The sequence below is a fragment of the Anthonomus grandis genome, chromosome 3 (genome assembly GCF_022605725.1).
Source record: "Anthonomus grandis grandis chromosome 3, icAntGran1.3, whole genome shotgun sequence".
Lineage (NCBI taxonomy): Eukaryota > Metazoa > Arthropoda > Insecta > Coleoptera > Curculionidae > Anthonomus > Anthonomus grandis.
Window position 1 is genome coordinate 2,673,058 of NC_065548.1, and position 23,041 is coordinate 2,696,098.

Genomic DNA, 23,041 nt, shown 5'->3' on the forward strand with positions numbered 1-23,041 from the left:
TGAAAGTCTTATTTCAGAAATCTGAGACATTTTAAGTGCCTGGAAGTACTCTTACTTTTTAGCTTTGATAAGTAAGTTGATTTGAGGTCTTATTTCAGGAATTTGAATCAATTTCGATGATTCGATCTTTCAAGTAGTCTTACCCCATTTCCAACAAACTGAAGTTAAATTATGGGTCTAGGATTACCATTGTAGCTTCTAGTTACTGTTTTTTTTGTTTACTGTTCCAAGTACTTTTGCTTTTTTACTTTTATAATATAAAAATGTTGATAGTCTTATTCCAGAAACTGAAATCACATTCAAGGGGCTGGAATAATCATCCAAGTAGCCTAAGACCTCTTCCAGATAATCGAAGCTAAATCATGAGTCTGTAATTATCATTATTGCTTCTGGTTACTACTGATTTCTTGACTCTAGTAAATTTAATAAACAGTTTGAACGTCTTATTTCAGGAATTTGAGATACTTCAAGTGCCTGAAATAATCTTTCAAGTACACTTGATTTTTCGACTTGAAGAAATAAGTTGATAGTCTCATTCCAGGAAAATGATTCACGTTTGAGAGCCTGGAATGATCTTTTAATGAGTCTCACATCACTTTCAAGAAATTGATGCTAAATCATGAATCTAGGAATACAACGTTTGTCTCTAGTAATAACTTTAATAAGCAATTTGAAAGTTTTATTCCAGGCATTTGAGATACTTCAAGTGCCTGAAATAATCTTTTAAGTACTCTTGATATTTGACTTTGATATACAAGTTGATAGTCTCATTCCAGGAATGTTAATCCCGTTTAAGAGCCTGGAATAATCTTTTAATCAGTTTCTCACCAATTTCAAGAAATTTATGCTTAATCTTGAATTTAGCAATACAATTTTTGACTCTAGTTATCGGTTTTTTGGCTCTAATAACCTTGATAAGCAATTTGAAAGTGTTCGTTCAGGAATCTGAGACACTTCGAGTGCCTGGAATTATCCTCCAAATACTTTTGCTTTTTACTTTTATAAAAATATTGATAGTCTTATTCCAGGAATTTAAATCACATCCAAGAGGCTGGAATAATCATCCAAGTAGTCTTAAATCTCTTCCAGATAATCGAAGCCAAATCATGAGTCTATAATTACCATTATTGCCTCTGGTTACTAGTTTCTTGACTCTAATAACTTTAATAAGCAATTTGAGAGTGTTAATCAAGGAATTTGAGATACTTCAAGTGCCTGGAATAATAAAAGATTATTAGTAGTACTCTTGATATTTGACTTTGATATACAAGTTGATAGTCTCATTCCAGGAATGTGAATTTATCAATACAATTTATGACCTTAGTTATCGGTTTTTTGGCTCTACTAACCTTGATAAGCAATTTGAAAGTGTTCGTTCAGCAATCTGAGACACTTCAAGTGCCTGGAATAATTTTCTAAGTACTTTTGCTTTTTTACTTTTATAAAAATGTTGATAGTCCTATTCGAGAAACTTAAATCACATTCAAGAGGCTGGAATAATTATCCAAATAGTCTTAGACCTCTGCCAGTTAATCGAAGCCAAATCATGAGTCTATTATTGCCTCTAATTCCTAGTTTCTTGGCTCTAATAAATGTAATAAGCAATTTGGAAGTTTTATTCCAGGAATTTGAGATACTTCAAGTGCCTGGAATAATCTTTCAACTACTCTTGCTTTTTGACTTCAATAAGTAAGTTGATAGGCTTATTCCAGGAGTTTGAATTACTTTTAAGGGCCTGGAATAACATTTCAAGTAATTTTACATCACTTCCCGGAAACTTAAGCTAAACCATGAGTCTCTAATTATAATTATTGGCTCTCGTTATCAGTTTTGTTGCTCTAATAACATTGATAGACATTTCGAGTGCCTGGAATAATCTACTATGTATTCTTTTTGACTTTTTGACTTTAATAAGTAAGTTGATAGTCTTATTCCAAGGATTTGATTCACTTTCGAAAGCCTAGAATAATTTTATACCACTTTCATGAAATTGAAGTTAAATCATGAGCCTGGGAATAGTTGTTAGCTCTACTTGCCGGTTTTTGGCTCTAATAACCTTCATAAGTAATTTGAAAGGCTTATTTCAAGAATCTGAGACATTTCAAGTGCCTGGAATAATCTTCTAGGTACTTTTGATTTCTACCTTTAATAACTCAGTTAATAGTCTTGTTCTAGGAATTTAATTCACTTTCGAGAAACTGGAATAATCTTGTGCATTTTGAATAAGTCTGTCCTAGGAATCCGATACAGCTTAAGTGCTTGGAATTAACTTCCAAGTATTCTTGCTTTTTGACAATTTGATGAACAAGTTTAAAAGTCTTATTCCAGGAATTTGAATCACTTTCGAGGGCCTGAAATAATCTTTCAAGTAGTCTTACATCACTTTCAGGAAACTGAAGCTAAACCATGAATCTATGATGGTCTATGGATAGTTCTCGGTTTTTTGGCTGTAACAACCTTGATAGACAATTTGAAAGTCTTATTCCTGGAATGTGAGACATTTCAAGTGCCTGAAATAATCTTCTATTTATTCTTGCTTTTTAAATTTCATAAGTAAGTTGATAGTCTTATTCCAGGGATTTGAAGAAGTCTTATATAACTTGCAAGAAATTGAAATTGAATTATGAGTCTTAATATAGTTGTTGGCTCTAATACCCTTGATAAGAAATTTGAAAGTCTTTTTCAAGGAATCTGAGACATTTCAAGTGCCTGGAATAATCTTTTAAGTACTTTTAATTTTTGACTTTGATAAACAAATTGATAGTCTTATTCCAGGAATTTGAATCACTTTCGAGAGCCTGGAATAATTTTTCAATAGTCTTCAAACACCTCTTCCAAGGAATTGATATGCTGACATCATTAGTCTAGGAATACAAATGTTAGCTCTAGTTACCGGGTTTTTGACCCTAATAACCTTGATAAGCAATTTTAAAGTCTTTTTCAAGGAATCTAAGACATTTCAAGTGCCTGGAATAATCTTCCAAGTTCTCTTGCTTTATGACTTTGATAAACAAGTTGAGAGTCTTATTCAAGGCATTTGAATCACGTTTGAGACCCTGGATTATCTTTTAATCAGGCGAGAAATTGATGCTAAATCATGATTGGCTTTAGTTACCGGTTTTTGGCTCTAATAACCTTGATAAGCATTTTGAAAGTATTATTCCAGAAATCTGAGACAATTCAAGTGCCTGGAATAATCTTCCCAGTACACTGGTTTTTTTACTTTGATAAGTAATAGTTGATAGGCCTTTTCCAGGAGCCTGAGTCACTGTAAGAGCCTGGAATAATCCTTCCAATCCAAGCTAAAATTGAATACTATGCCAATTTGATTTTTAGGGAAGATTTTTGATGTTTGGGACTAGGGTTGGTTGCATACCAATTTTGAATTAACCATTTAATTCATTGGACAAAGTCAACTAAAAACGAATGCCATATAAATGGTTTAACTTAACATATTTCATATTTTCCATAGCAAATTTCGAGAACAAACAATGCTCACCAACAGAGACGTGCATAAAGATCACCGATTGTCGATTCTTCACAGATCTCCTGGACAAAACACCCATACCGAGACCCAAATGGGTGGTGACGATGATCCGTAAACATCAGTGCGGATTTGAGGATAACATCCCGAAAGTTTGCTGCAATCGGTAAGAATTCCCGTATAATCACGCGATGCCTCTGTGACGTTTTTTTTTTTTGGGATGGGTTTTAGGGAGTATTTACAGCATTCGACCACCACGACGACCACCCCCCAACCAATCACCACCACCCATAATCCTCCAAAACGAATGGTTCAAACCGAACCTGATCTATTATTCAACAGTTTCCCTGGAGACTTTTATAGTCATCCCAACATTGATTTGTTGCTCGGCCATAGGTGTGGACCCATTCCTCAACAAAGGTTGATCAACAGGATTACTTCCGGTAAGAAGACTTACCTGGAAGAATTCCCTTGGATGGCTTTGATCGCATATAATACCCCAGGTAAGTCCGGCATGATTGGGTTTTACACTAGACTTGTCACAAAGTATGTTATTCTCTTCATTCATTTCAATAAAGTGACATTTGACAGAAGATTTATTTTATTTTAGACGTGGGCATCGAGTTTAGGTGTGGTGGTACCCTGATCAGCGAGTACTACGTTTTGACGGCCGCCCATTGCATCCTCAACTCGACAATGTAAGTTTGACTCGTGCCCAAAAGCATATTCGGGTTTATCATGTGTTTTCTTTCTTTCTAGTCTAGGAGTGCGACTAGGCGAGTACAACTTGACCAGCACTCAACACGACTGCGTGGGTACCTACTGCGCACCCCCCGTCCAAGACTTTTACATACAAGAGTCTGTTATCCATCCTGAATACAACGCGAAGACCTTCGACAACGATATTGGCCTGTTGAGGTTAAGTAACAAGGCCAATTTTTCATATTGTAAGTATATTTGAGGTTAGTCCGGTTATGATGAATTTTATCTGTCAACTGAGACATTGACAAGCGGATCTATGGTTTATCTCAAAATCTGTAATAATTACTGTAATATTGCGTAATATATCTATCTATCTATTTCATCTACAAAAAAAAATAAATATGTCTTATGTAAATAAAATTGAAAACGATGTGGGTGACGTAATATTGAGCCCAAACAATTGACCGTAAAAATTAAGATCGTAAAAGTAGAATCCGGGGAATTTGAAATAATTTATCATATGTCCAGGAATTTGAAGGAATTTTTCAGGTTTTTATGTAATTCGAAGTCAATTTTATTTCCTCCAGTATTTCGAACTGGTTTTTTGTCATATTTTTCACATTTTCCTAGAATTTGAAATAACTTGTCATATTTTCCAGGAGTTTGCAGGCACGTTTCAAGCTTTCGTAGATTTATTTACAACTTAAAAAAATTCGATCGTATTTCTCACAACATTAATCAGCTTCAGTGGCTTAATGTTTCTTTTTCGTATCAGTACTTTTTGATATTTGCATTTAAACTACTTAAAACATCTGTTCCGCAGTATTTAAGATTTAAATTATTGCAAGACGTTGTTGAGGTATAGCCCGTTAATATTATGCTATTAGATTATATCGTATTAATTAATTGTTAATTTAAAAAAAATTAAAAAATTGTTAAACAGAATTTATTAATTAATCTAGTTAATTTAAGTAATTTTAGGGTTAATGTTGAGTAGCTGGCCTTAAAGTCAGCTAGACTTCGCCTTTTGAGAACGTACTTCTCCTCTTGAAATTGTATTTTTCTGAATAAAGACATTTATTATTTATTATTATTATTATTAATATTATTATTATTATTATTATATATAAAAATTTTTTTCCTCAAAATCCTGGACCTTTTTTAAAGATCCCTGAAACCTGTGTCCAGTTAAAATCTTCAAGCGATATTAAAAATTAAAAGAACATTTTTTCTTTTTCTCCAAATCCTGGACAGATTTAAGAAAATCCAGAAATAGGTATTCGATTAAATTTTTCAATGACTAAAATTGTATCTAATCAAATTTTTGACTTAATGACTAATTTTTCAAATTCAATAAATCACCGAGATCGAGAATAGAATGGATAAAATGACTTGTTTATTGCGGCAAATGGATAGCTCACTTGCTTTGGATGTAAATTGGCTATAAATTACTTTTTTCCTAATTCCAGGCGATTGAGATAAATCCCTGACTTTAAAGGTTCAACTGTCTGGCATAAATAATTAATTTAAAGCAACTTGCATACATAAATGCTTGTATGACGTCTCAACAGAAAATTCATTGCTTTAAATGTAATTTTTCAGGCAATTGAACTGGTTTTACTATTCCAGGCATTCTGAGTGCATCATCTATTGAGTGCCTGGAATAAAAAAGTAATTTTCTTTTTATTTTAGGCTATTATAGCAGTTGAGCAAGTACTTAACAAAAAACTCAACTGCAGTCAACTTCATGATCTTGTACCTTCAATTCATAAATTAAGAGGTACTACTTCTCCAGTGCAGCTCATAAGCCCAAAAATTCCTAATAATCCTGAAGATACCTTACTGGAAAGACGAGACGTGATTGCAATAATTTTTTTGGGGCTACATATTAAAAATTTAGGGTTTTATAAATAAATCTCATAAGCAAAACCTGATAAAGGTAGTAATGAACAATAGAAAAAATAAACAGGAAAAATTTAAAAGGGATAAAAAACTGTATTAAATATTGAAAAAATGTTCGTAAAGTGACGCTTTTGGTACTTTTGGATACATAATTAAATAAAAACTAATTGCAGACTATTCATGTGAGGTCACCTCAACTGTTTGAACCCAAAATTCATTGTTTTCATTGAAATTGATCAGTAATATGGTATCCAATTAAGGTTTTCAAGTTTTCAATTCGTACATATGTACGAATTTTCAGTTGTATCTAGCCAAATTTTTGACCTATATTAATTTAAAAAAAAAATAAATAAAATAAAAAAAAAATATATTTTCTGAAAATCCTGGACATTTTTTAAAAAACCCCGCATACAAATACATACAAATACATACATACAAATAATATTTGTACAATTTTCAAAATTGTATCTACTCAAATTTTTTAATTATGGTCATTTTTTAAAATATTTTTTTTTTTAAATGTTTCTTTCAAAATCCTGGACTTTTTTGAAAAAATCCTGGAACACGTATCCAGTTAAATTTTACAAGGAATATTTCTACCAATTTTTATATTTGTATCTACTCAAATTTTTAACTTAATGTCAATTTTCAAAACTGAAAAAAATATATATTTTCCAAAAAAAAATATTTTTCCTAAAACCCTAGACATATTTTAAAAACCCTGGAATAGGTATCCAGTTAAATTGTCCAAGAAACATATGTATGTACAAAGTTTAAAAATTATATCTACTCTAATTTTTAAATTATCGTCAATTTTTTAAAATTAAAAAAAAAATTATTTCGGAATCAATTCTTTAGAAATTTTGATTTTTTCATATTTTCCAGAAATTTGCAATAAGTTTTCATGCTTTCCTGGAATTTGAAATATTGATTAATCCTTTCTAAAAATTTGAATTAATTTCTTATGATTGTGAACTAATTTTAAAGGCTTCCAGGTATTTAAAATAATTTTTCGTATTTCCAAGAATTCTAGAGAGTTTTTCACGTTTTCTGTAATTTTAAATGTTGTAATGCAATTCTATGTCTTCCATGAATTTAAATTAATTTTCCAGGTGGTTCAGAGCATTGTCCATGTTTTCGGCGATTTTATGACCAAAATTTTCCGTTTTTTGCCGATTTCGTAGAAAAAAAAATCACGGTCAAAATAAGTGAATTTTTCAAATGTTCCAGAAATCTGTAATAAATTCTCATATTTTCCAGAAATTTGAAATATTTTTTTATGCTTTCCGAAAATTTGAAATAATTTTTCGAATTTCAATATTTCATGCTTTCCTAGAATTTAAAATATTGATTTATTCTTCCAGGAACGTGAAGCAATTTTTCGCATTTCCAGTAAAGTAATTTTTTCATGCTCTCCAGATATTTCAAATAATGTCTTTTATTTTCCTGGAATTTCAAAGAATGATTAATTCCAGGAATATTTTTTACGTGATTTTGTTGATCAGTTTTGATTCATCCAAGAACTTTAAGTGATTTTTTCAGAAATTTCAAATAAATGTTTCACGTTTTCCTGAAATTTAAAATAATGAATTCTTTCCAGAAATTTTAAATAATTTTTTATATTTCCAGGAATTTGAAGACATTTTTTATGTTTTCCATGATTTTGGAATCAGGTTTATTTCTATCACGATTTCGAAGTGATTTTATCATATTTGCCATATAACTTGAAATCCCTTTTTATGTCATTTAACTTCCGGCTTCCGGAAATTTGAAATAGTTTTTCAGATTATTTTAAATTCTATTTGTATTAGCAGGAATTTGAGAGAAATTTTCATGATTTACGGAAATTTGAAATAATTTTTTATATTTTCAGGAATTTGAAGAAATTTTTCGTGTTTTTATGAGATTTTGGAGTCAATTTTATTTCTTCCGGGTTTTTGAACTCATTTTTTAAATATTTTCCAGAAACTTATTTAAAATAATTTTCCGTATTTCCATGAATTCTAGAGTTTTTCACGTTTTCTGTTCTTCCATGAATTTGAATCAATTTTCCACAAGTTTCAGAGCATTTTCCATGTTTTCGGCGAGTTTATGACTAAAATTTTCCGTTTTTTTGCCGATTTTTTGCTAAAAAAATCACGGTCAAAAAAAAGGGTCTTTTATTGTGTTTTTTTAAGAATTTTATGTGATTTTTCAAATTTTCCGGAAATTTGTAATAAATTCTCATATTTTCCTAACATTTAAAATAATCTGTCATGTTTCCAGGAATTTTAAGGAATTTTTCATGTTTTCTGTGATTTCGGAGTCAATTCTATTTCTTCCAGGAATTTGAAATAATTTCTCATAATTCCAGAATTCGAAGTTATATTTCATGATTTTCGTGATTTGGAAATCGCTTTTAATTCTTTTACGATTTAAAAAAAATTGTTTCATATTTTCCAGAAATTTGAAATAATTTTTCGAATTTCAATATTTCATGCTTTCCTAGAATTTAAAATATTGATTTATTCTTCCAGGAACGTGAAGCAATTTTTCGCATTTCCAGTAAAGTAATTTTTTCATGCTCTCCAGATATTTCAAATAATGTCTTTTATTTTCCTGGAATTTCAAAGAATGATAATTCCAGGAATATTTTTTACGTGATTTTGTTGATCAGTTTTGATTCATCCAGGAACTTTAAGTGATTTTTTCAGAAATTTCAAATAAATGTTTCACGTTTACCTAAAATTTAAAATAATGAATTCTTTCCAGAAATTTTAAATAATTTTTTATATTTCCAGCAATTTGAAGACATTTTTCATGTTTTCCATGATTTTGGAATCAGGCTTATTTCTATCACGATTTCAAAGTGATTTTATCATATTTTCCAGGAACTTGAAATCCTTTTTTATGTCATTTTTAAGACTTCCAAAAATTTGAAATCGTTTTTCAGATTATCTTAAATTCTATTTGTATTAGCAGGAATTTGAGAGAATTTTTCATGAATTGCGGAAATTTGAAATAATTTTTTATATTTCCAGGAATTTGAAGGAATTTTTCGTGTTTTTACGAGATTTCGGAGTCAATTTTATTTCTTCCAGGTTTTTGAACTCATTTTTTAAATATTTTCCAGAAATTTCAATTTTCTGAAATTTAAAATAGTTTCTTGAAATTTAAAATAATTTTTCATACTTCCAGGATTTTGATGTTATTTTATCATATGAATAATAATATGATAAAATAACATCAAAATCCTTTTGATGAAAAAACCAATTTGAAATCATTTCTCATACCCAACGCTGTATATGTTACCCTTGAAGACGTTCGTTTACGAGAATGACGTCGTAAGCATCATGACGAGTAATGTACCTAAATTTTACGTTATGGTATATAAATCCAAAATGGCCGCTAAAAACTAACTATATTTGACAGCTGTCACTTTTGCATCACAACTTTAAAAAAGAAGGCAAATAGCGCATTTTCATAATCATTTACATAAAAAAAATCCAAGTACGTTCCTGTCAGAAACTGTCACTTGTCAAACGAACACAAATATTTCTGAACTCAAAACAACACAAACTGTCACTTGTCAAACGACAGTAATCCGATGACGTATGTATCAAATATGACGTAGATGACACCCAGAACGTTTATTATTTATAAATAATATAATTAATAACGTTATTAAGTCCAAAATGGCCGCTTGAAGATCACTACATTTGACAGCTGTCACTTTCGCGTCATAACCTCGAAAAAGAAATATCACATTTTAATAATTATTGTTTACAAAAAAAAATCTAAGTGCGTCCCTGTCAGGAACCGTCACTTATCAAACGCCCGTTTTACAAATGACAGTGACCCCATTACGTATGTGTCAAGTAGTGACATCAGAAAACATATCAGGACCGCACTTAAAACCCTTAAAAGTGTTACTGTTTATTTTTAGCTAATGTACAACCGGTTTGTCTGCCATTGTCCGACGTAAACGATGACTTAACCGGAAAGTTCGCCGTTGTGTCCGGCTGGGGAGTTACCGAACACGGTAAGTGACTGTTTTATTATTAAAAAAAAAATTGATAATTTTCCTTTTTGCTCCCCCTTCAGGTCACAAAAGTTCCGTGCTACTAAAAGCTTCCGTTCCGGTACTGCCGCTGACTATGTGTAAAAGAGTCTACAGCCGATTCGCCAACATAACCTCAAAACAGATCTGCGCAGGCGGTTACAAGGGGCAAGACTCGTGTGCGGGGGACAGCGGAGGCCCTCTGATATACACCGGGTTGGTAGATGGGGAACCACGTTATATACAGTACGGAGTGGTTAGTTATGGCCCTAGGGAATGCGGTACAGACGGACAACCGGGCATATATACCAGAGTCAGTAGTTATTTAGGTTGGATTTTGGATAATGTTAGGGGCTGAAGCGAAGGGGCGGTATATAGTCTTGCGAAGCTAAGGCGAACTTTTCGGTTTAAAAAATTGTACTATATTGGATAGCTATATTATCGCAATTAAAATAATTGGGGGATTTCGATTGTACGTAAGTGTACTTAGGTATGGATACCACGCGAACGGCCCAGTAAAAATTCAAAAAATATTTAATTTATTAATATTTTGTAAATAAACGGATTTTATTGTATTACTGGTGTTTTTTTTTAACCTTTTATGTGTATAGTTCATTTCATCTGTCAACTGTCATTTGACTATTAGTTGCAGAATGACCACGAACTTATAAATAATATACCTGAACTGCTAATGCAAATGGCCACCATGACCAAAAATAGCCGCTGCCTGGCGGCCGCCATTTTTAAAATGGTTGTGTCCTTTTAATGTTGGTCACTCTGAACATTTTCAGGGTTGCCAACAAAAGATATATTAAATAAAAGCCATATTTTAGCGAGTAAGCGCCTTACGATATCTTAAGCGTTACGTCATCATGTTTGCGCTCGAATGACGTCATGTCTAACAGCTGTCAGCGTCTAAACATTAGCTAACCCATTCGTCTCGGTTTTCAAAACGTTTTGAGACTAAATCCGGCTTAAACAGAACATGGTAAAAGTTAAAATATGACTTTGCAGAAAGCGTTTGAAAACATAAACAATGTTAATGGTCAATGTTCATGGACAATGGGACAATGTACCTTTCCTCTAAAGAGTATAATATTCGTTAGTATTTTTTTCTATACCTTTTACCTGTAGAGCTTTTCTTTCTCTCTTAAATTACTAATTTCCCTCTTTATAATTGTATTTAAATAATAAAACTTATTTTATATTTTAATGTATTGGTTTGCTCATTTGTGTTTTGTTATCTAAACCATAAAATACATACATTTTATGTCGTTTATTCACCATCTGATCATTTTTATTGATATTGTTTTTAGACCATATTCTGAATTAAAACATATGTGCCAGGGATTCGAAGCATGCATCCCTATCCCTATAAGTTGATTGAAACTTCGTAAATTTTAAGGAGATTCTTAAACAAGTACAAGAAAAATATCAGAACTAATGCAACTATCTTAAATTCTTAACTAAATGTAATTTTCTATTTGGTTTTTGTAAACATAACCTCTCAAAAACTTAAATTGTTTTGTTTTCGTACAACTGGCACCACTGAAATTTATCAGAGTGACCAACATCGAAAGGACACAATCACGCAAAATGGCGGCCACCTAGTTCCATTTTTCACTGGCAGTCCAGATATATTTATTAAGTTCGTGATTATGACCAATAAGCAAATGTGATAACGAGGGCTTAGTGACGTCATTCTAAAAATAGCATAATACAAATAAAAACCACTTATAATGGTTAAGTATGAAAGCCATTATTATTGTATGTAAAAATCGCACTTCACTTATTTGTGGATAAGATAGAGTGCGAGCGTAAGTATTCGTTTTTGACGTATCACATTTCAAAATGGCGGATCGGCGCCTCATTAAAAATCGCTCATATTTTCGCGGTTTATATTTTGATGATAATTAAATCGGGTCTTCCGGTTGACCTGCGAGTCCAAGGCGATACCGGTTTACGAAAAGCACCCATTTCGATACGTCCTATGGTCATGGTCAACGAGACGAAGACGTCATCGTGTAAATCTCAGTGTGTGCATCGAATGGTAAACAGTCGATAAATTGCCGTTATAAAGTTGCGAAATGGAGACTTGGATCGACGTGTTGCTCTGTATCGTGTTGATTTTGTTAGTTTTAAAGTTATACTTAAAACTGACAACCGGTTGGTGTAACAGTCAAGTGAACCTTTTAGGGAAAACTGTTATTATTACCGGCGCTAATACTGGTAAGTTTCCGTCAATGGACTCTTAAAAAAAATTATTCATTGGTTCTTCTGCTAACGCTATTGTAGTTTGAACCACTTGACAACTGACAAATGTCATTTGTCAATTTGTGCAATATGGAACTCACAGATCACCAATCATCATTTTATCAATGTAAAATTGTGTTGAGATCCTGTCTACCATGTCATCTATCTGTCATAAATTACAACGGATCAAATTATAATAAATTACCTAAATATCATAATTCTCCATTGGGACAAGAAAATTTAAAAAACTCATATATTTTAAACAGAAAAACTCTAACCTATGTATATCTACATTAAAAATTAAGTGCATTTCATAATATGTTTAATAAACACATTAAGTTAATAAAATTAAAGTTTAATATCGCACTTAATTATGTTATAATAATTATTTTAACTACCTGGCAAATTATATCTCATTTAGGACATTAAAAAAAAGTGATGTTTACCAAATAACTAATAAGTTTTGAAAAACAAATTAAAATTAATTTTTTAAGGAACTTTATGCGTAGTTGTACTTGGAATTTTGCTTTCTCACTTGGGTCTCTCAGAAGTGCCGTTTACTGCTTCTATGTCAATCAAAGGATTAAGAAATTGAGAAAATGATGTAGTTCGATGTCATCGATTGAGTCGTTAAACGGATGTTTTAAGTAGTCAAGTTTGTGGTGAAACGCAAGGGCGTCGCCAGCCGGTAAGCTAGGGAGGGGCAGCATGAAAGAACTAAAGACAAAAAACAAAAATTTTAATTAAAAAAAAATAAAAACCGAACAAAATATTTGAATACATGAAAATCAATTGAAACATAATCTTCTAGGGTTCTTTGCGAATTCGTTAGTCACTTTGTTAACAAAATCCCAAGTCCAAGTTTTTAAAAATGTGTTGCCTGTGTACACTCATCATAGCGAAGCCATTGAGTCGAGTTTCAGACTTAGTGCTCCTCAACCAGGTTTTGATTCTTCTAAGGCTACTAAATGACCTTTCAACTGTACAAGTCGTACAAGGTAATGCAACAAGGATCTGTAAAGCCTTCTTAATTTCAGGAAAGAAATCATCAGTTTCCTTGAGGATGTTCACAACACTCATTTTGACTGATTCTGATTTTTCCTACCATATTTTTTTCCAAAGCTATATCTCATTTTGGATATTTGTAACACCGTAAAAATTTTTAAATTCCTCGCAAGCCTCTTCAAGTTCTTCCAAAGAAATGTTTTTCATTTGCGCAGGATGTAGTTTTGACAAAGTAAATGATGGTCTATTTTCTTCAGAAAACCTTATTTCTAGGGAATTTATAATTAAGTCCAAATAAGGAATTGTTATGGACCTGCGCCAAAATTCTGAGGGGCTTTTTGATGGGTGGTTGCTACGGTGTTGTGGTCTTTCAGCAGTACGCGGTATTGATTTCATATCCAATCCAATTTTTTCCGCAATAACAGAAGCATCTTTGAACATTTCTTCTGTTATTTTTTCGGGATTCTCACGGTGGTTTTTGATCAGTTTTAAAATACGACCAATATGCTGTAATGCCTGAACTGCATCCAAGGACTCCAAGGAGACTGATTGGAGCACGTTTACTGTTGGTTCTAAAAGAGTGGAATATTTGGCTATCAATCCAAGGCTAAAAATAAACGAAACTTTGGAAGCTGCAGCATGGAGCTGATATGCATGTTTCCTGGTCGCAATATTGCCATCTCGAGACAGGGTTTCTAGTGCCTCGATTATATCACAAAAGTTCTCTTTAAAAACTCTTCTATTTCTCGCTCCACCTTGTTTCGCACAGCTTGGGAATATTGGGTATTAATTTTCTTCTTAGAACCGATTCACGAAAAAATGTAATTATATCTTTGATGGCCCCAACTGTATTTCGGATCTCCGGCAGAGCATTCAGATCATTGATTACCAGGTTGAGTTTATGTGACGAGCAATGAAAAAACAGTGCTTTCTTGTATTTTTTACGCAAAATAGCCTGAGCGCCACCTTCTTTTCCAGACATCGTGGAACAACCATCGAATTCCAAACCAACGCATTTATCTGGATCGAGATCCTCTTTCGTCAGGAATTCGTTTATTGCCGTGGCAATCGATTTAGCGTCCAAGGCTGTAAGCTCAGCAAATCCGAGGAATACTTCTTCAATGTTGCTGGTTTCCTCATCAAAATATCTTATGCCAACTGAGAGCTGTTCCTTTCCAGAGATATCCGCTGTTTCGTCTGCTAAAATGCTATATGCTAGCGATATCTTCACATTTTTGATGCAATCGGCCTTAATAACATCTCCACAAATACTGATAATCTCATTTTGGATGTCAACCGATCGATAACTTGCATTTTTCTTTCCATGCTCAAGATGGTTTTTTTAAAATAGTGTCTCCTGCGTCTATTCGCATCTTATACAGCCCTTCCAGAATTCCATCACCATAGCTTGCCCCCCTTAATGCTAGGTCGTGGGATCCGCAAAACGCAATGCAGGAAATAATCGATCTTATAATTTTCCTGTTTTTTTCAAGACTTTCCTGAGAGTATTTGTTAATTTGCACATCTACTGGTACATTATCAAGAAAAGATTTAGCTGCTTCCAATGCCGTCTTATGAAAGTGAGTATCTGCGTGTTTTCTGCAGTATTCATGAACATCTTTGAACTTACAAAACGGCCTTATAATGAACGAACCTAAAACACCTCTAACGGAGCTCAGATTGAGTGGAAATAGTGTACAGAATTTGCAGAAGGCTCCTTTTTGTTGGCGGGAGTATGCTAACCATGGTGAGTACCAGGAATGATTGAATTTTCTTTTCAGATACTGGGCGTCCTTGGCAAAGTCGTACGTTTTCCGTAGTATCCGTAGGTTCTTGGCTCAAAGTGAGCGTAATCGTTTCAATTCGCTTTTCACTTGCGAGCGCTTCGAGCCCCCGAAATGTAAATATGTATAGGTATAGTAAAGCCTTATCTTAGATTGAAGTTACCTAATAGCCTAATTATTAAGTGAAATTAGAAATTAATAAGTGATAAGTTACGAAATATACGTTTTCAAAAGTAAAGTTTCAATTAGCCGGATGACTGGTTTAGCGTTAACCTCTAGGCCTCTAGGGTCTGCCCCTCTCTGGCAACGCCCTTGGTGAAACGATTCGTGAATTTCTTTAGAGTCCATACAGCTGCTATGGTGCTCTTCACCTTCTGTTGTAGGTGGAAATGTGAACGAACATTGTAAATAGATGAATCATTTGCCAAATTTCAACAAGGGATTTTTGATTACGCCAAAGATACTACGTCGCACCTATTTGAGAATTGTGGTGTTTGGTTTTTCTTTTAGTATCGGAACACTCTTTCTGTTTAATTATGTTTCTAACATCTCTTTATTTAATATCTCATTATTGGATTTTGAGTGATGGGTAGAAAGTTATTCATTTTACTTCCAAAAACTTTTTCAGAGACTTTTCTGTAGTAGACTGATGTGTGCTTTTATAGTTTATGAGAAAATTTTGTATTTTTGCATCAAACTTCCATTGTCAATAAATGAACTATGAAGGATTTTTTGACAGTTTTCACAAATCGCTTGACCATTTCATTGACTTACAAAATATAAAAAATATATTACACATTGAAATGTACAAGCATCAACACAAGGCAAAAAATGATACAAACATTAAAGAATTAATACTAGATATAAAACTCTAAGACTCTAAAGTTCGAGAAACTCTCAGCTGCTATAAAATGCCTTTTTAATCAAAAATAGTTTTACTCTCTTTTTGAATTGGTTAAGGAGGAATTTCCTTAAACGTTAAAGGTACTTTGTTAGAGTCTGATACCCAGCATTCACTGGCACCTCTCCAGTTTGCTCTAGGGTGTAACTGAACCTGCACTTTCTGACACCTATGAACAAGCTATGACTTTAACTTTTTTTTAAAAGAGAGTGTATGACGCAATTAAAAGCCTTGTCAAGGACGCAGAATAGGGTATTAAAGCACTCTGAAGAAAAATTGCCAGATTATTTCTTGACAAACTGTTTAACTGTTGTGAAGCCCTTGTATGGTACTTCTAGTCGATTAACTTATAGGGGGTTTTAGCCCTAAAGGATATTTAGATGAATACTACTGCGGTCAGTTTAGTACTGTCTTTAATAACGTAATTTTCTCCTATTTATACAAACTTAACTATATACAATATGTGACATAATTAGTAACAATGATTATAATGCAATAGATAAAAACTGCTAACTGCTGTGGACTGCGTACCTGGCCTCGTTCGGTTTGCTATGTTATAGGTGGTTCTATTTTTCAAGTTCAAATAATAATTATGGCAAAAAATATTATTGAACTATTTTGTAAAGTTATCCGGATTTTATGTCTAATATGAGATTAGACATTCTGGCCACTCGACAAAGTGATATCTTCTTTGGTTGACACGCTGCTTTACAAATGGAGGGGTTCAAGCTGGATTCCATTTTTCACATCTGGATCCTCTCGTTCTATTGGCTGCTTCTTGGCTGACTTCCACTTGTAATAGGCATAAGCGAAAGCTATTAGTGTGACAATTGCCAATATAGATATTACCGTGCTATTGGTCGTCATATGGTGGTGGATCTGCCTCCATTTAGTTTCTTGTAGCTGATATTCTATTTCTATTTCTTCATTCATAAGGTCGCTTATAGGATCAGATGGGTAGAGCACTGGTTCAGTCTCAACATTCTTGATTTGCCCTGTTGTATTCAATGTTTTTAAGTCTAAATTGACAGGTTGAACCAAGGTACTTGCTGTTATGGTTATTGTGTCTCTTCTTTGTGGTATTAGTAGATTTTTCTTAGTGTTGATTAGGCAGTTCTGTGCTATCTTGATGATACCAGTTTGGTTAATCAGTACGTCTTCTCTTATGCCATCACAAATTATAGCAATTTTCAATTGATGCTCTGTAACGACCATCCAAGTGTTGCAATCATGCAACACAAACAAATGAGTTGTTTCCAAATACTTGAGTGAACTGTCACTTTTGTGACTGGACAGGAAGTATTTTCAGTGCGCCGATACATCACATCTATAACTCAGTCTGGACTGGTTTCAATATTTCTTGTTGTAGTTGGCGTACATATGTATGTATGGTAATTTGTATTGAAACAATTGGTTAATCCTTCTTCAGTTAGATGAAAGTAGGATTGACTGTTGTAGTCGAATAATTTTCGGTGACATTCTGTGACTTCTTCAATGTAATTTAGTACTATTTAATACGCACTAAAGAATTGTATATTTAGTTAATTCTCGTCAATTCTCTGAAACCAGTTTTGCATTCCATTGATGGCTTGAATTCCTGCGTCTATCTTTTCCTGGCTTCGTCTCAATTGATTGTTAATCCTCCGTTCTGTTTCATTGAATGTGCTAATGCATGTAGCATGAATTTGGTTTGATGGTTGGATGTTTTTATCAATTCTTTCTGGTTTTTATCTAGTTCGTCAATATTCGTGTATACTTCGTCGTTTACTCCAAAAAGAGAAGTTAGTATCTTGCCAACTAATCCTCCTTTTTGACGATAGTGATCAGCTAGTTGCTGTGTTCCATTGTTCATCCATTCAATTTCTTGCTGTTTTTCTTGCAAATGATGAATTAGCGAAATACATTGAGTGTTATGAGCCTTGCCCTCTCACAAGAAATGTTTAGCTGTGATATAGAGTATATTCTTGGTATCGTTGATTATCTTCAATTTCTCAAATTTCAGTTCGATTCCAAATGTGCCTCTGCCTATCTTTGCGTAACCAATTTGTTCAATGTAGATTCCAGGCTGTGGTTAATGAATACTGTAATCAGCGGCTGTCGAATTTTTTATCATTTTTAAAAATAATATCGCTGTAATAGCTATTCTCCATAGCCTGGTCTTTTTGTTTTTACATTGTTTTGGTTTTTGCGGTTTTCTTCTGGATCCTGTTCGCTTGGTTTGTTTTCTAGTAAACGAACTAGTTTATGGATTGGTCGTTTTATTGGATTTCCATCAGATTTCTTCAGTGTAACTACTTTAACTTCATCACTATTTTTTGCTGGGTGTGTTTCGATGATTCTTGCTAGTGGCCATTTGCTTGGGTTTATATCTTGTTCTTTTATTAATACCAAATCTCCAATTTTTAAGGATTCTTTTTTGTCAGTCCATTTGTGTCGTTGTTGAAGTTGATTTAGATAGTTTAAGGTCCAAATTTTCCAAAATTCTTTCTTAATCTTTTGAATTAGCTTCCATCTTTCATTAAGGTTTAAGTTTATTTCTGTGGTGATTATGTCTGGAGGTTGTACCAATGGTCTGCCTATAAGGAAGTGACCTGATGTCAAAACGTCAAGGTCTGTCGGATCATTTGACAATGGACAGAGTGGCCAGGCATGCTTCAATTTGATGGATCAACGTGTTCATTTCTTCGTAGGTCAACCGTGTTTCTCCAACAATTCGTCTCAAGTGATATTTCATTGACTTGACTCCTGCTCCCCAAAGGCCCCCAAAATGTGGGGCTGATGGTGGTATGAAGTGCCATTGTATTCCCATTCTGACTAATTGGTCTTGAACTTCTTTGGTATTGATTGAATTTTTAATTTCGTCGTGAAGAATTTTGCTAGGTTCAATAAAATTTGTTCCATTGTCGCTGTACATATCGCTGCACCGACCTCTTCTCGCAATGAATCTTCTAAATGCTGCCAAAAAGGTGTCAGTTGACATATCACTGACAACTTCGAGATGAATAGCCTTTGTTGCAAAGCATACAAATACTGCTATGTAGCCCTTATAAGATTTGAATCCTCGTCCTTTGGTTGTTTTTATTTGAAATGGTCCTGCATAGTCTACACCACTATGCAAGAATGGCTGTGAGGGTGTGATTCTGGCTGTTGGTAGTTGTCCCATTAATTGCTCGACTGTGCGTGCATTGTATGTGAGGCAGACTACGCATTTTCCAATTACTGTCTTGATTGCCCTTTTTCCGTTGACTATCCAATAACGTCTTCTTGTGTATGCTAGTGTTAGTTGGTTTGCTCCGTGAAGGTTATTTATGTGGGCGTCTAAAAAAGGCTCGAAGGACCATGAAGAAAAATTGCCAGATTATTTCTTGACAAACTGTTTAACTGTTGTGAAGCCCTTGTATGTAACTTCTAGTCGATTAACTCATAGGGGGGTTTTAGTCCTAAAGGATATTTAGATGAATACTACTGCGGTCAGTTTAGTACTGTCTTTAATAACGTAATTTTCTCCTATCTAACTATTTTGTACAGTTATCCGGATTTTATGTCTAATATGAGATTAGACACACTCTAAGCCCCTCAAATGGGCCCATCACCCTTGACCCACAAGGTCAAGAATCTCTATAATTGTGCTCCTCCCCAGTTTGAAGCCAAACTGATGTTCACTGAATAATTTGTTGTTTTCGAAGTATCGAAGGATAATCGCCATGTGGCAAACAATCGATCCAAGGTAGACTTTAAGAATATAAAACAAGTAAAATTTTCCAATTCTATTATTGGATAACTCATCAGCTACCTAAAATTATATCACCATCCTTATTTAAACGTCACTGTTTCTCAAAACCGAATTATAGTGAATTGTCTGTCTGGGTTGTTTATGATAGAATAATATATAAACCCCTTGCTAATTAGAAACCCTCATAAAATCATCTATATTATAGGAATAGGAAGAGGGGAGGACCTAACCTCAAAGTTTGTTTTTATTTTTAGTCCAATTAAAATTCGATTTTTTTGAGTAATTAGCCAGAATATTAACTAGTTTTGCGTGTATGGAATACATAGTTTGTCTCCTTAGTGCTAGTTGTATGAGTTTATGGATATTTTTTTGGTAAATATTACCTAACCTATAAAAAACGTGCTGAAGGTTTTATGGTTTATTCTTGCGGCCGATTTATCGAAAAATGTCTGGGAGGTGCTCTAATTGTGACCAGATTTGCACTTTCAAAGATCCACCAAAAACCCCTGGGGAGGTCTTTGGATTTCCCTGCGACTGGTGCAAAGTAGTAAAATGCAAGAAATGTGCCAGTATTGGATCTAGCGAAGTTCGCGCTATTGCAGCTGTTAGTCGATCTATCCCATACATTTGCAGAGACTGTGCTCCCAAACTCAAAAGCATGTTCCAGGTAGATGCAGGACTTAAAAGGCTTTATGGAGGGTATGAAGGCCATATGTGATGATATCAAAAGCATAAAATCTGCATTCAAGAGCTCTTTTGAGGATTTAAAATCCGAAATTACTGCAATGAAAACATCGATAACTAGCCAACAGTCAAATCCATCTTCAGATAACTCTAACATGGATACCTTTTTAACTAAAGTCAATGATAGAACTGTTCGGGCTAACAATATTATTATCTATAACTTGCCAGAATCAAGCTCCGATAGAATTCAAGATAGGATACAGGAGGACCAGCAGAAAATAACTGAACTGCTGGGGGTAATTAATAAAGAACCAGCAGTCGAGAAAGTTCTCAAGGTGATTAGATTGGGTGAGAAAAGAGGAAACAAGTCGAGACCACTTAAAGTGGTATTCTCTGACTGTAAGATTGCACGGGACATACTAATAATGGGAAATAAGAAGTCAAATTTACATGCATACAAATTAAAGAATGACTTAACAGTGATGCAAAGAGAATGCATCAGGAAGGTGGTTGCAGAGCTAAACAGAAGAAAAGAAGAAGGAGAGGAGAATTTAATAATTAAATATAGAAATACAAACAATGTTAGAAACAATAGAAAAAACGTAAATTAGCCCCATTGCAAGTATTTTGCTATAATGTTGGTGGCCTAAGAACTAAAATTAATGAATTAATTAAAGTTGTTTTATGCTCGCACTATGATATTTTGATATTTGTTGAGAGTTGGCTCTCTGATGACTACTCCGATGCTGAACTGTCTGTAAAGTCATTTAGTCTGTTCAGATGTGATCGTTCACCTTCTTCTAGCAGCAAAAGTCGCGAAGGAGGAATTTTGATATATATCAGGGATGTTATTGATTCAAGGAAGCTTACGTTGGTGTATGATTCAGTCGAACAATTATATATATTATGTAGAATTGGTAGTATTAGCTTTATAATTGGGGGAGTTTATATTTCCCCAAATTCTGCAATTAACTTATATGAAAGTCACTGCCATACTGTTGACATTCTCAGGCAAGAATATTCAAGCTGTGATTTTTATATTTTTGGTGATTTTAATGTACCTGAGTCAAGTTGGGGGAATGACGACAATGGTGTGGTGGTGACTTGTCCTTTAAACTCGGCGGGTCTAGTTTTAGGTCAGCATTATGCTTGTTTGAGTTTTTATCAGAATATTACAATTCCAAATGATAGGCTTGTTTATTTAGATCTAATTTTTTCAAGCAAGCAAACTCTTGCTGTAATGGAAGCAGTTGATTGTCTTTTTGACGGGTCATTAAATCACAAAGGGTATAATTTTGAAATTGATTTTAGTTGTGAAACTCAGTCGAATTTAAACTATGTAGAGTTTTATTATGATTTTAAAATAGGTGATTATATTGGTATTAATAATTACTTATGTGGAATTAATTGGGACTTGGTTTTAAGCTCAGCAGACATTAATATAGCAGTCTCACATTTTTATCATATACTGGATATGGCTATAGCACTTTTTGTTCCCCTAAAGAGATACAAAACTTCAAAGTTTCCTAGTTGGTTTTCAGCTGAATTAAGATATTTAGTTAGGCAAAAGAAAATTGCACACAAATGCTACAGGGTCAGTCATAATGTGGTAGATTATATTACTTTTTCAAACATTAGGGCTAGATGTAAAACTTTGACTGATATTTGTTATAATAATTATATTTCAAACTTAGACCAACTACTCTACACTAACCCTAAAAGTTTTTGGTATAACATAAACAATAAAAGATCAATTAATAAACTTCCTAATTTAATGTATTATAATGATAATGAGTTCGTTGGCTGTGAACAGATAGCTGAAGGTTTTGCCCAGTTTTTTTCAACAGTCTATAGTCTTATTAATAATATAAACAATAATGGTGCTTTTATCAATCAGCAAGCAAAGTTAAATATGACCATTCCTAATCGCACCCTTTCCGTTGGGTTGATTTTTGATAAAATTACCAAGTTGCCACCCAAAGTTAGTTCAGGACCCGATGGCATTCCGAATTATTTTCTAATAAAGTGTGTAAAAGATCTTTAGATTCTGCAATTTTTCCAACCTTGTAGAAACATAGTTTTGTAATGCCAATTTTTAAATCTGGCGACAATAGCAAAATCGAGAATTACAGAAGTGTTTGTATACAATCAGCCATTCCGAAGCTCCTGGACAGTCTTATCTATGATCAATTCTATTTTTATTGTAAAGAGTTGTTACTTAGCGAACAACATGGATTTATTTCTGGAAAGTCTGCTGTGACTAATTTGTTAGTGTTTCAGCAGAATCTGTTGAATGCCTTGGAGAGGGGATGTCAGATGGATGTAATCTACACCGACTTCTCCAAGGCGTTCGACAGAGTTGACCATAGTATTTTGGCAAAAAAATTGGATATTTTTGGATTTTCTAATCTTATGGTAAATTGGTTTGTAAATTCCCTGTCAGGGAGGACCCAGCAGGCACGAATAGGTAATGCAAGATCAAGCTATATTAATGTCACTTCAGGTGTTCCACAAGGTGGGCACTGTTCACCTTTGCTCTTTAATATTTTTGTGA

General features: G+C 33.5%; 2 protein-coding genes across 2 annotated transcripts in view; both read left to right on the forward strand.

The window, feature by feature from the left end:
- Positions 1–10,702, forward strand: part of LOC126734203 (CLIP domain-containing serine protease HP8-like) — a 38,457-nt gene extending 27,755 nt beyond the window's left edge. Inside the window, exons 5-10 of the mRNA XM_050437740.1 lie at positions 3,473–3,650; positions 3,716–3,987; positions 4,095–4,182; positions 4,244–4,431; positions 10,014–10,109; positions 10,172–10,702. Coding sequence (XP_050293697.1) covers positions 3,473–3,650; positions 3,716–3,987; positions 4,095–4,182; positions 4,244–4,431; positions 10,014–10,109; positions 10,172–10,485 — 1,136 coding nt within the window. The 3' untranslated portion in view covers positions 10,486–10,702. The remainder of the gene's footprint in view (positions 1–3,472; positions 3,651–3,715; positions 3,988–4,094; positions 4,183–4,243; positions 4,432–10,013; positions 10,110–10,171) is intronic.
- Positions 10,703–11,952: 1,250 nt separating this feature from the next.
- The window catches only part of LOC126734177 (retinol dehydrogenase 11-like), a 39,511-nt gene continuing 28,422 nt past the window's right edge, over positions 11,953–23,041 (forward strand). Inside the window, exon 1 of the mRNA XM_050437718.1 lies at positions 11,953–12,356. Within this exon, the coding sequence (XP_050293675.1) occupies positions 12,215–12,356 (142 nt within the window). The 5' untranslated portion in view covers positions 11,953–12,214. The remainder of the gene's footprint in view (positions 12,357–23,041) is intronic.